The 12,705-nt window shown below is 37.5% G+C and overlaps 1 protein-coding gene and 1 long non-coding RNA gene across 2 annotated transcripts in view; one reads left to right on the forward strand and one right to left on the reverse strand.

Annotated features, from left to right (window-relative positions):
• Positions 1-12,705, reverse strand: part of LOC139118881 (uncharacterized) — a 30,684-nt gene that overhangs the window by 6,336 nt on the left and 11,643 nt on the right. The window lies entirely within an intron of this gene.
• LOC139118738 (uncharacterized) lies at positions 4,686-10,681 on the forward strand. The gene is made up of 3 exons (XM_070682162.1): positions 4,686-4,846; positions 7,476-7,578; positions 9,577-10,681. Exon 3 carries the CDS (start codon positions 9,608-9,610, stop codon positions 10,679-10,681), a length of 1,074 nt encoding a protein of 357 aa, XP_070538263.1. The 5' UTR covers positions 4,686-4,846; positions 7,476-7,578; positions 9,577-9,607.

Consider the following 12,705-nt stretch of genomic DNA (forward strand, 5'->3'; position numbering starts at 1 on the left):
GATGATGGCCTCGATATGTTTATGATAATTTTTTGCTTCATATTTAATCGAGTCATGGCTCTGTGTATAAGTGGTCTACTAAAATCTTTCGAGAAGCAGGTTCGGGAAGATCATTTGCAAAGTTTATGGAGAAAGACTGCGACTTTGAGGGTTATCTGTGAGTAAAACAAACTGGAAATTAGAGAAATAAAGAGTCACTTATTATGAGCCAGGACAACTCAGCATCTCATGCAATATCTCGCCCGATAGCTAAATAGTCGGTAAGTCCAGAAAATAGGAATTTGTGTTCCTGGTTCTTGACATATGGCATGGGTAATGCGATTTTCTTTCTTTTTTTGTAAACACTTTAGTTGGAAATGTTGTCGCAACAGATTTATGTATTTTTTTGCAGACTGAAAACCCTTCCTCTTTATTTTAACATTTCAGAGTAGTGAAAAGAAAGGCAGCTCAACATATCGAGATGCTGATGTTCATAACAAGATATAATAAATTGTTTAGGTGGAGTGCTAGCTTCTTTCGGATTGTCGACAGCAGGTTTATTGCGGTTCTACCTTCACTCGGTGGCGGCGCGACTCTCGGACCAAAGTCTACTCACGATCGGAAATGACGACGCAACCAAAGAAGACGCAAGGAACGTCGACAGTCAGCCTATAGTTGTTTGTTTTTGGTAATACTTTTTCGCAGGGTTAATGATGAACACGGCTATAAGGGCAAGGGAATATGGGGTTCGGTTCTAGGTCTGGAAATGATGCACACGCGCACAATCACCTGAAACATATTTTTCCGGGCAAAATAGCTCGCAGTACCTATAGTGTATTTTGGCGGTCAGGGAATGTATGAAAAGTTTGCTTATGACACAGATTCAAGGATGATCCTAACGCATGGATTCTTAGACAAAGTAATTTCCAGACTATGAAAACGGGCATTCCTTATACTGTACATGTACTTGAAAAATAATAAAACTCACAAAAAATAAAAAATAATAGATCTTACATGTAACACCAATAGACCGAGTTTCATGCATAATATACATGTATTTCCGTCGTTCAAGCTTTCAAACTATTCTGTCAAATTTGGTCACCTTTCGAACAAACCGAAGGCATGTTTATAAAATTTAATTTATTCAAACGTAATATATATGACTCCAGTTTCAAGTGTGCAACACCAGATCGTCATGGGAGGAATAGTAATTTTTGTATTTTAAGAAGTGGTATATTTTTTTCAGCAGAGGAAGTCCCTTCGAACTAGTATTTATTGAGCTCAACAGTTTAGTTGTTTTCTTTTTCCGGTCGTGTAGACGTGTTATGCAAAATCAGCAAGCCGAAAGGAAATTTATAGTTTTCGCTCCGCTGATGTTTTTTTTCTTGTTTGACTGAATCTCATCACATCTGATGATGCATACCCTATTGTCATTCTCCGCATTTGTTGTGTGTGTATGTAGACAGAATAATCAAATTCTCAAGGTCACTCTCCAAATGCACTAGGCCAAGAACATTTTCCCGCTATTTCGGTAACCCAACGTACTGAATGTTTTGCATTTTCAAAAATTCCTATTTTTCCTTGGATCATGGCAAAATGAGCAGAACCACAAATGATACCAAAAAGCGTTCCCGGATAGGCGTACAATATTTTCGTACTTATGCTACAAAAGACAGGCATATTAACGTAAACTTGTTGTTCGTCTTGAATGTCGAAACTTATTCCAGGTTGTCGTCCGACTTCGTAAATATCACGACCAGTCGATCTATCGCAATATAATCAAATCAAATATCCACATTTCAGGCGTTGCTTCGTCGTCATGGGAAACCAGCTTTAACTTTTACCAATCATTTTCGTATTTCCATCCCGCTTTGTCGTGCTGGGAACGTCGCGTAGTACCGTTGACCTTGAAGTTTGCCAAGTAAACGATAAACATTGATTTTCACACTTAAAATTACTTATTTTATTTAGGGTGTGACTGTGTCAATAACCAGGACGACCCATGGCGACGATATTTGCTGGAGCTGCACCCTAAACCCATTTTTATCCCTTCATCTGTAGAGTAAAAAATGCCCCTTCCCCTTGGAAGAGACTCCCATATCTCGTGACAATACATTCGGGGTATCCTGAAGCGATGAAATCAACACTTAAGGACGGTGGATACAAGTGATGTGTACTTGGATACTGTCTTAATTGTCTTCCGGACACATCTGGAAAGCATCGGCATGTTTTTTTTTATTGAAAGTACCAGCACGGCAGGGTCCGATCTCTATGAAAGCCCGTAAGGGACATGTTTGAAAGCAAAAAATAAAAAAAATATCTTGTGCTCACGAGATCTTTTCTTGTGATCACAAGATCTTTTCTTGTGCTCACGAGATCTTTTCTTGTGCGCACAAGATCTTTTCTTGTGATCACAAGATCTTTTCTTGTGCGCACGAGATCTTTTCTTGTGATCACAAGATCTTTTCTTGTGCGCACAAGATCTTTTCTTGTGATCACAAGATCTTTTCTTGTGATCACGAGATAGTTTCTCGTGATCACAAGATCTTTTCTTGTGCGCACGAGATCTTTCTCGTGAGCACGATAAACTATCTTGTGAGCACAAGAAAATATCTTGTGATCACGAGATAGTTTCTCGTGAGCACAAGATAATATCTCGTGATCACGAGAAACTTATCTCGTGAGCACAAGATAGTTTCTTGTGAGCACAAGATAATTTATCGTGCTTTTTTGGTTGGCCTAGGGAGTAAAATTCCCGGCCTTGCATTTTTCGGCCATACAGTTTAAAATTTACGTATCTAAGGCTCAGAGGCAATATATGACACTATAATTTTAATTCTCGTGCCAATTATATAATAAACGGAATCAGCGATGTTTTAGTGATCTGATTTATACTCCCACTTGTCAAAAATTAGGTTTGAATGGCTTTTAAACTCGACTGCCGAGATCAACAATAATGGTTTATCAATCAAACAGTCACGTACAATTACTCTATCAGTAATATAATGTGCTACCAGTCTTTGTATATTATTCCTCTTACTTTGATCAATGTCAATTTTAAATTGTATACAATCATTTTTACACGTTAACTGATCTTATCATATAGTTAACATTGAAAGTGTGATCAAATTCATTGGCAATGTATAACTTTCAGCAAATTAATTATTCAATATTCAGTATATCTTACAGTGAAAATACAATTGTAAGAATGGTTAATGATGTACTGTTTTACAGTTGTGACTTGCGTAACCTGTGGAGAAAGTCGATCTTTCATGGTTAGTGAATGAATTTATCTATGGATAGTATATGCAACACCATTTTTTTGTATCACAGTATCTGTATTTCCTTTGTGTAATTTATATGGACGAATGCTGTCCGAAATAAACAAATAATAAATTATAATAAATAAAGGTCAAAATTTTCGTAGCCTAAGTTTTACTTCATCACTAATCCATCAACTTGATGATTAGCTTTTTGTATGTAAAATCAAACTTTCAAATTTCAGTAAAATATTAGAATAGGTTGATACTGCTGTGAGAAGGATACATTTTGGTAAAAATTGTCTCTCAAACAAATTTAATCTCCATTATGGTTATTTGTCGATTTTCAATTTACATGAAGAAAAGATCAAATTATCTCGTGAGCACAAGATCTTTTCTTGTGCTCTCAAGATCTTTTCTTGTGCTCTCGAGAAACTATCTCGTGAGCACAAGATCTTTTCTTGTGCTCTCAAGATCTTTTCTTGTGCTCACGAGAAACTATCTCGTGAGCACAAGATCTTTTCTTGTGCTCTCAAGATCTTTTCTTGTGCTCACGAGAAACTATCTCGTGAGCACAAGATCTTTTCTTGTGCTCTCAAGATCTTTTCTTGTGCTCACGAGAAACTATCTCGTGAGCACAAGATCTTTTCTTGTGCTCTCAAGATCTTTTCTTGTGCTCTCGAGAAACTATCTTGAGAGCACAAGATCTTTTCTTGTGCTCACGAGAAACTATCTTGTGCTCTCAAGATCTTTTCTTGTGCTCACGAGAAACTATCTCGTGAGCACAAGATCTTTTCTTGTGCTCTCAAGATCTTTTCTTGTGCTCTCGAGAAACTATCTTGAGAGCACAAGATCTTTTCTTGTGCTCTCAAGATCTTTTCTTGTGCTCACGAGAAACTATCTCGTGCGCACAAGATCTTTTCTTGTGCTCTCAAGATCTTTTCTTGTGCTCACGAGAAACTATCTCGTGAGCACAAGATCTTTTCTTGTGCTCTCAAGATCTTTTCTTGTGCTCACGAGAAACTATCTCGTGCGCACAAGATCTTTTCTTGTGCTCTCAAGATCTTTTCTTGTGCTCACGAGAAACTATCTCGTGAGCACAAGATCTTTTCTCGTGATCTCAAGATCTTTTCTTGTGCTCTCAATATCTTTCCTTTTCCTCACAAGATATCGTCAAGTTACTTACGTCTTTGTCAACCAGCTTTTAAATTTCTGTAAGTATGAGTTTTAGTTTCTGTTTACGTGTATATGACTGGTACAATATCGAGTTTGGAGTTTTGGGCGTTCAATGAAGGAGTACGTGACGAGCAGGCCTTGATATGCAAGGCTGAATGTACTGTCTGTGAATTTAGTGACCTTTTGACTTCAAATTTGAAGATAACAGACATGAGGTTTAGTTCCTGAGACCTTAAAATTTCTTGAAGTTCGTATTCTAGTTTAGGTGACAGTCTGTTGTGTATTTGAGTGGTCGATGAGCGTTGATGTCTATGTTAACCGCATGGTATTTCATAGCGGAATGCACTTGCTGTGAATTAAGGAACCTTTTGAGGTCAAATTGATGTGAACGAGGGACTTGCCGTTTATGTGAGCCAGCTCTTTCTATTTTTGTAAGTATAATAGTTTATGTGAAGTTGCCTGTTTAAGTGAATTGAAGGGTAGAATCGAGAGGTTAGACAAGTATTATGTTTATCAATGAAATATATGAGGCCAGCTTTAGAATTTCGAACGGAAGTTGTTGTTTTTGGAAGATTGGTTTTATGTTGTGACACGAAATGTGATAATTGATCATCTAAACTCGGTATCAGTTTGTAGGTTTAAGATATCCATGATGTCAGTCACTTCAGAAAATATTACTATTCTTTGCGTTGAAGTACAACAGTTGTAGAAACGCAACAAAATATAGCAATACGGGGAAATGTTATATAGAACATTGAGTTTTCAGTGTACCATGAACTTGTTACATTGGCGTTTCAGAATGCTTCCGCTGCTATTATTACGTCCGGCATTTTCCGAATGTAAACATTCTTCTCGCTGCAATGTACCGCGGAGTACAATTAACCGTACATACCGAGTCCCAACAATGATACATGTGCATTCATATAGTCGTTCAAAGGCGGCTATATTGTTATCGGATGCGCTATTGTGCGGGTTGCGGGCATTTCCCATCCAACATTCGTCGTTGATTGCATGCCGATCGAGTGGTAAACACGGCTATATCCTCGGAAACTTTTCATCGTCACGCTGGATCAAATGCATGGAGTGGATAGCCCTATCATACAGCAGGTGCAAGTGATAAAAAGAATTAGTTCATGATATGGTATTAGGAGATGCTAGGGATAGAGAAAATAGCCAGCAGCCGGCAAAAACAACCGGCTGTCAGCTAAAATTTGCCGACTGTGAAAATTTGGTGTCAGTAAAAAATCAGGACATTTTGCACAAAGTTTGCGTGCAGATGTATCACTTGTAACCGCCTGTACTTTAATTTTTGCCACCTGTAACGAACATTTTCTACATCCCTGGATACACAACTATCAAGAACTGCAGAACACAAATTCATAATATTCCTATTAGATCGATTCCTAAAAATAATTTGAATCTAAGTCAACGCACCGGCGTGTTTTTCTCGCGGAATAATCGTGTACAATGTTAGCGGGATGTCGCTCTCTGCGGTTGTGACCTTGGGTGAACCGAAAGAGCAAAGTGAACTAAGTACTTTGTTGTAAGTCTTTTCGCACGTAGAGTTTTTTTTATATTTTCATGAAAAATACACGGCATTTTAATATGATATCACAGAAACGCTTTTTAATATCAAAATTTTTCTTACACATTGTATTTTTCTATAAAATAGACATTATTGAATTTTCTTGATGTGTTGCCCTAGAACCGATTGTGGATGGATGCATTACAAAGAATTTACTTCTTTTGGCCTGATACTAGATATGTCAGAATTTTCATTCCGCGATATCTGGCGACATTTCAAAGAGTGTTTCCGAGGCGAAAATCGTTTTGTCGATCTGGTATTATTGCCCACTCATATCCATGGCAAGAAAAAAGAAAAGTGACTTCAGATTCCCCAATTAGTTGTAATACTGCATAAGGCCAGGCAGGTCGAAAAAAAATCGGTCTTCGGAATCGCCGCTACTAGTCTAGCCGATTTTTATTTTTTCGGCAATGCGGCAAGAACTACTCCCGCATTGCATTTTTTGGAATTTTTTGTGATGGCGCTCTTCAGTTTCTCAGGTTTTCACGCCTGCGGGACTTTGAATGACAATTTTTTTACCGCTGGTTGGCTCTGACGACTACCACTACCGATAGTATGGACACGTTTACAACGTCCGTCGACTTTTCAGCAGTTAATACATGTACCCCAGTTTTACTGGATTGTGAAATAATAATAATAATAATAATAATAATAATAATAATAATAATAAATTCGCTTCTATATTAAACATCTGGCCATATTTCTGAAACTCGCAGCCCGTACATTAGCAGATTTCAATTATTGTCAACGACATTGATGCGAGTGGAAATATGAAGACACTCACATTTAGCGATCGAGTGACCTTGATTCCTTCATTTGCATTTAGCGAATGAACAATCTGATTAAAATCAGATGTAGAGTAAGGCGACGTCTGTACTTAGGCCTTATTCTGATGCCGTCACCTGAGCAGCAGAATACCGCCTACCGCCTAAGTAAAGACGTCGCCGTTCTCTACATCTGATTTTAATGCAGATTGGCGAATGAATTGCCGAGAAGTAGGCGCAATATATCTAGAAGATTGTATTGGCTGTCACGAGTACTGGTAAACTGATCCCCCAAAACTGCAACTTTCAGGACGGTTCACAAACTGCTACTTTGCGTTGCTTTAATTTTTGTTCGGGAACGTCATTGTTGCTTTACAATTTTTTGCTCAGTATTTACTTTAATTATCAACACCTAAATCATCATATTGAAATGCATAGTAATCACTTCATGAATTCAGAGTGTATGTGGGTAAAGCGTACTGTTACTGTTTACATTTGAATTTTAGTCCGGCTAAAATTTATTTGTCAAACATTATACTGTTCATTATGCATATGCAAATCGTCGATAAGCTGAATGCTCGACATTTCAATGTGTTTTAGAGAGTTGAACAAGAATCTGAAGTAAACATAACATATTAGTCAGTGTACAGATAAGAAACTGTGCCTGTGTCATTCACTATCATTCACTATTATCGTTCTTCTGTATTTCAGACACGAATGCAACATTTACGTCGATATGGCTGAACAGTTATATGACTTTCTTGAGCGCAGACGGGTACCATCACATGTCATTGACACGTTAGAAAAAGAAAAGGTAGTTCCTAAACCTTTTAATATACTAAAAGCAAAACAATGTAGCTGTGTGTAAGGCCAAAGCAAAAAATCTTGGACTTTATTTTTTGTGTGTGAAACAGTGCAAGGGGCATGCTCAGTATTTTTATTTATTAAATTGGTTTATTAATTTATTCGTCTATTTTTGTCAACTGCAGTGAAAATCAAGTTGCAATGCTATTTATGATGTCTGGTTATTATTATTGTGGTTACAAAGCGATGATATCGGAACCATACTTCTTATAATTCTTCAGTGACCTTTCAGTCCGAGAAATTTTCGTTTTTTGTAACGCATTGCCCTCATTATTTTGATACATATCAGCACAGACAGACATAAATAATTACTTTCTGCACACTTTTAAACGTATTTACTTAATTACTTTTGGAAAAATGTATGTGAGCAATACGTGTAGTGTAAGTAAAAGAATACGGCAAGATTTTATTCATTTTTCTTGTATTTGCAAGCTTAAGACTACTCAAAACATGGTGATAGCACTCAAGAGGGAATATGTGAAAGAATGGGGCAGTGCACCTTTATTAGTATTTTTTGCTGTCCTCACATTTCCCACTGCCTCCAGTCAGGTAAACATCAATAAAACAAACAACACTGTAAATATCTAAAACGGTTTATAGGTATGTTCGTACGTACGTATGTATACGTCCGTCCGTCAGTCCGTCCACTGCAAAACTTGAAAACCGCTGCATATTTCAGCTTGGCATTTGGTGTGTAGGTGCATCCTGGGATTTAGTTCAAATGAAGATGACCTTGCCCAAATTATGCAAATGAGGTTAAAATAAGAAAATGGTAAAAAATCATAATAACTCAAGAACCGCAGTTCGGATTGCCTTGAATTATAGCATGCAAGTACCTTAGATAGACCTCATACAGTTGTCTGCACATCTTGAAGATATCTTGAATTTTCTATTTTTACTGAATTTTTTGGTGATTTCTTCATTTTTGGTCAAAAGTATTCTTCTCTGAAACCGCTCGTCCAGTTGCTTTCAGATTTGGGTTGTATATATGTTTGCAAAGGTGTTATCTTTCTAATTTGTTTAAATTATGACAAAATTAGTAATTACATTTTGGAGGTAATTTTTGGTCAAAAATTTATTTTTCTACTGTCGCTAGTCAAAATGCTTTGAAATTTGATTTTTGGGATCTTATAGATATTGCCATTGTATCATACTAATATTATGTTGAAAATACTAATAATGTATTTTAGGGGCAATTTTCGTCATTCTTTGTCCAAAATTTTGTTTTACAACATATACTGATCTGATTACTTTTGAAAACATCAAAAATGTATTTATGGGATGAACTTACATAATTTTGGTAATGTTAATGCAGTTAAAAATAGTTACTATTTATCCGGGTGGCCAGCTGTGAACTTTGTTTACACAAAATTCCTCCACAGTGGCCTGGGAGAAAATGCAAACATAGATTAAAGATTTATTTTCGCTGAAGAAAATCTTGCAAGATTTTGTGATTTCTTTACTTGAAAAGTACACGGAGTTTATGTAAGTTTGGTGCAATATGCAGTCATTAGCTGACACAGGTCAGTTGACACCAAGCAAAATTGACTGCAACTTAGGAATATTGTATGTGTACATCTTTTAAAGTAGTGATCAAATTTGTCATTTAGAAACATCTGGATTTTGTGTCTCCAAGAAGTTTCAAAGTTACAGATATTGTATTCAAACCCTTGGATAAATGTGAGCTGACACCTTGTCATTGACGGTATTTTTCTTAATTTGTTTTACAATGCAAACCTCAGACTAGCAGACAGACTAGCCACTCACAAATGGATTACAACGAACTTTATTTTTACTGAAGGCTCAGATAAAGTAAAGTGTGTGTGTGTGTGTGTGTGTGTGTGTGTGTGTGTGTGTGTGTGTGTGTGTGTGTGTGTGTGTGTGTGTGTTATTTCATTACGGTTAGTATTAAAAAACGCTGTGACTTTAAGTTATCCTTACATTTCAGATCGACGCATCAGTTATTGTAGTGATGGACGATGAGATGTTGGCCAAGTACCTTCCATTATATGGTGATCGTCTCGCAACAGTTGATTTTTGCCGAAGATTTTTGCAAGGTGCTCCACGAAACGAAAAAAAAAAAATCAGCACTCTTGAATAAGATTCGGAAAAAATTTGGTCTCCGAAATCGTAACAAGGCAGACTCAGAGTCATCTGACGATGAAACTAAGTCAGATGAATCAGGCAGTCAAGGCCGACGTTGCCGCCCAAGGCCATTTGGAAATAAATACGCGGCTAAAGTGGAGAGAAAAGTTGAAATCGGATGGCTGGACTATGACTTCGCACTTAAGTCTTTCAAGCAAGTCCGCAGTAGAAAGGGTGGCGGAACAAGAAGCATAACTGTGAAAAAGACAAGTCGAAAGAGCGACCTAATAGAGTTTGGAAAACGATATTTTTTCCCTAATGGTATTTCTCCCAAAGGAAAGGTCGAAGATTTCGTCTTTGATATCAAAGATATTTCAGAAAACTCACTCGATGATGAGAGCACAGTGGGCCAAATATATGACAGAACTGGGTTTCGAATTTTAAGATTTTACATGGCAACTACCAGACGACATGTTCTTGGCGATGCAGATGTGGCAGACATCGCTGATCCAGGAGCTTCCACAAATGACAATAATGGTTCTTCACAGCAGCCTCTTGATGAATCTCCTGCAACAGCGACAGTAACCTTAGATGACACACACATTGTCGCGGAAGTCCCATTATTGACGGATGAGCAAGTAACCATTGATGCTCCAGCGGAGACAGATGATGTTGAAGATTTGACCAGAGATTCAGATTCAGATGATGTAACAATGTTAACCGCAAATACCCAGGAACATGATAGTGGTTCTGGTATTGTCGAGTTGGGTAGCATTGGAAATAGTTTCGAAGATTTAGATGACACTTTATCGCTACCTGTCGACTTGTACTCACCGATGGAATTTCCTGCTATTAGTCTACAATGCGGCACTCGGGTGCTAGTGATACACCGATCCAAAATGCTGGAGGACATGCTGAATGCATTCTCCGATCCAGGTGTGCTGAATGATTACATTGAGTCAAGTTAGTGTTGCCAAACGGAGACGCGGAAGCAGCAAGCGGTACTGGTGTGTTTCGAGATTGTCTTACAGGGTTTTGGGCAGATTTCTACGAAAGGTGCACGATCGGAAATACTTACCGGGTACCGTATTTACGACACGACTTCACACGAGCTAAATGGGAGGCTGTAGGAAGAATCATCTCCAAAGGCTGGGAGCAGGGCAATTACCTTCCTATTGGATTAGCTCCGCCCTTTATGCAGGAGGTATTGTTTGGAATGCAAGACAACTTACTGGAGTCCTATCTTTTATTCGTGTCTGAAACCGAAGGGGACTTGTTTCGCGAAGCTTTGCGAGATTTCCAGTCTGTTGACAAGGAAGAACTGTTAGAAGTTCTCGATGGTCATCAGTGCAAGAAAGATCCGAGCACCGCTAACATTCGTGACATCGTCATTGAAATTGCCCATAAAGAATTAATTCAAGAGCCGATGTTCGTGATCGAGTCGTGGAGGGCCATACTTCGATCTGTTGCAAATACCATTGGCAACATGAGTTTACTAGACCTGTACGAGGAGAAGAAACCAACGACAAGAAAAGTTGTCAAGATGTTGAGTTTTCCTGATCCTATTAGTGTGGAGGCCACTACCATGGCCAACAATCTTCGCAGATACATTCGAGAAGTTGATGGTCCGACCTTGAAACGCTTCCTACGATTTTGTACTGGGTCTGACATCATGCCTGATGATCCTATTAAGATTTTATTTGTAAATCTTGAAGGCATTCAGCGTCGACCAGTTGCACACACTTGTTCAAACTTACTGGAATTACCATTACACTACGAAAGCTATCCTGACTTTCGCGCCGACTTTAATGCTGTATTGAACAGTGGTGTATGGCTGATGGACATAGTTTAGAGCGATTTCATAAGAGCTCTGAACAAACGTTACAAAATTTTATAGATGGACTATCCATTTTATACTGTTGAGACATTGTCATTGATGTTTGGCATATGCTATAACTGCAATCAAAACTCCAAGCTTCGTTCTTTGTTGTCCTTTTACTTTACTAGATTTACACCATTTGATGACGATTTCTAGTTGTTACTAATGTTAGATTTTCAGCTTAGTTATTTTGTTAATGTTTAATATTGAAGTATGTTTGAATTTGAAAAATCACTCATAACAAATTAATCTGAGCATTTTCTAAAATTTGTCATTTTACACACAAAAGAGTTACTAGTGATAGTGTTTGCTAGTCTTGTTTGCTTATTTGTTATGCTATCCAAAGAAGTTTGTTTTTGATCACAGTTACCTTTCAAAGGTTAGTATTTAAAAACGATGACATATGTTCAGCACATTAGCTTTTTCTTAGTCGATAACTCCAACAATGAAGCCAATAATTTCTCTTTGTTTAACCAGCTTTACAGTATTCAGTGACAATGTTCTGGTTGTTGGACTTTGCGATATGATGTTATTTTCCTCAGTATAACATTTGAGTTTGTTGTTGCATTTTCCCAAAACAAGAAATTAACGCATTTGCTAGAGTGAACGTTTTTACTCTTTCCTATCTTACCAAGGTGAACAATGTTTAGTGGTTCCCACGTGAAAGGTTCCATATCTGATGATGTAATCTTACGTTTAACATTGTGTTTGCTTTAAAATAAGAACGAGTTTTTATTTTACGTAGTGGCTCAGAACTAATTCATTTGCAATAATTATTGAGAGGATACAGTTTATCAACTGATCGGGAAGAAACCCGTGCATTTATTTTTGGCTTGCTATAATTTTAGCCGACATAGTAGAAACCTTTGTACTGAATTTATTATCATAGTCACGGTATGCTGTAGATTAAAATGGCGGAAGGCTTGCACTATAAATCTTGGAAAGTTTGGCGATTACTGTTAATGCGCGCGAAAACGAAAATTGAAGAAACGGGTGTCTAAGTGGTAAGATGTTATGAGAAAACAGTCGACATAGCAGACAGTCGCAACGAAATTGCAACAATTGCAAACAGCATAAATAATACTTACTTTCGAAGTTAATGAAAATTATTGT

The sequence above is a fragment of the Ptychodera flava genome, chromosome 19 (genome assembly GCF_041260155.1).
Source record: "Ptychodera flava strain L36383 chromosome 19, AS_Pfla_20210202, whole genome shotgun sequence".
Lineage (NCBI taxonomy): Eukaryota > Metazoa > Hemichordata > Enteropneusta > Ptychoderidae > Ptychodera > Ptychodera flava.

Bases quoted from the DNA above. Each gene is read 5' to 3' on its own strand.
- LOC139118738 (XM_070682162.1), top strand. From the start codon at position 9,608: ATGAGATGTTGGCCAAGTACCTTCCATTATATGGTGATCGTCTCGCAA.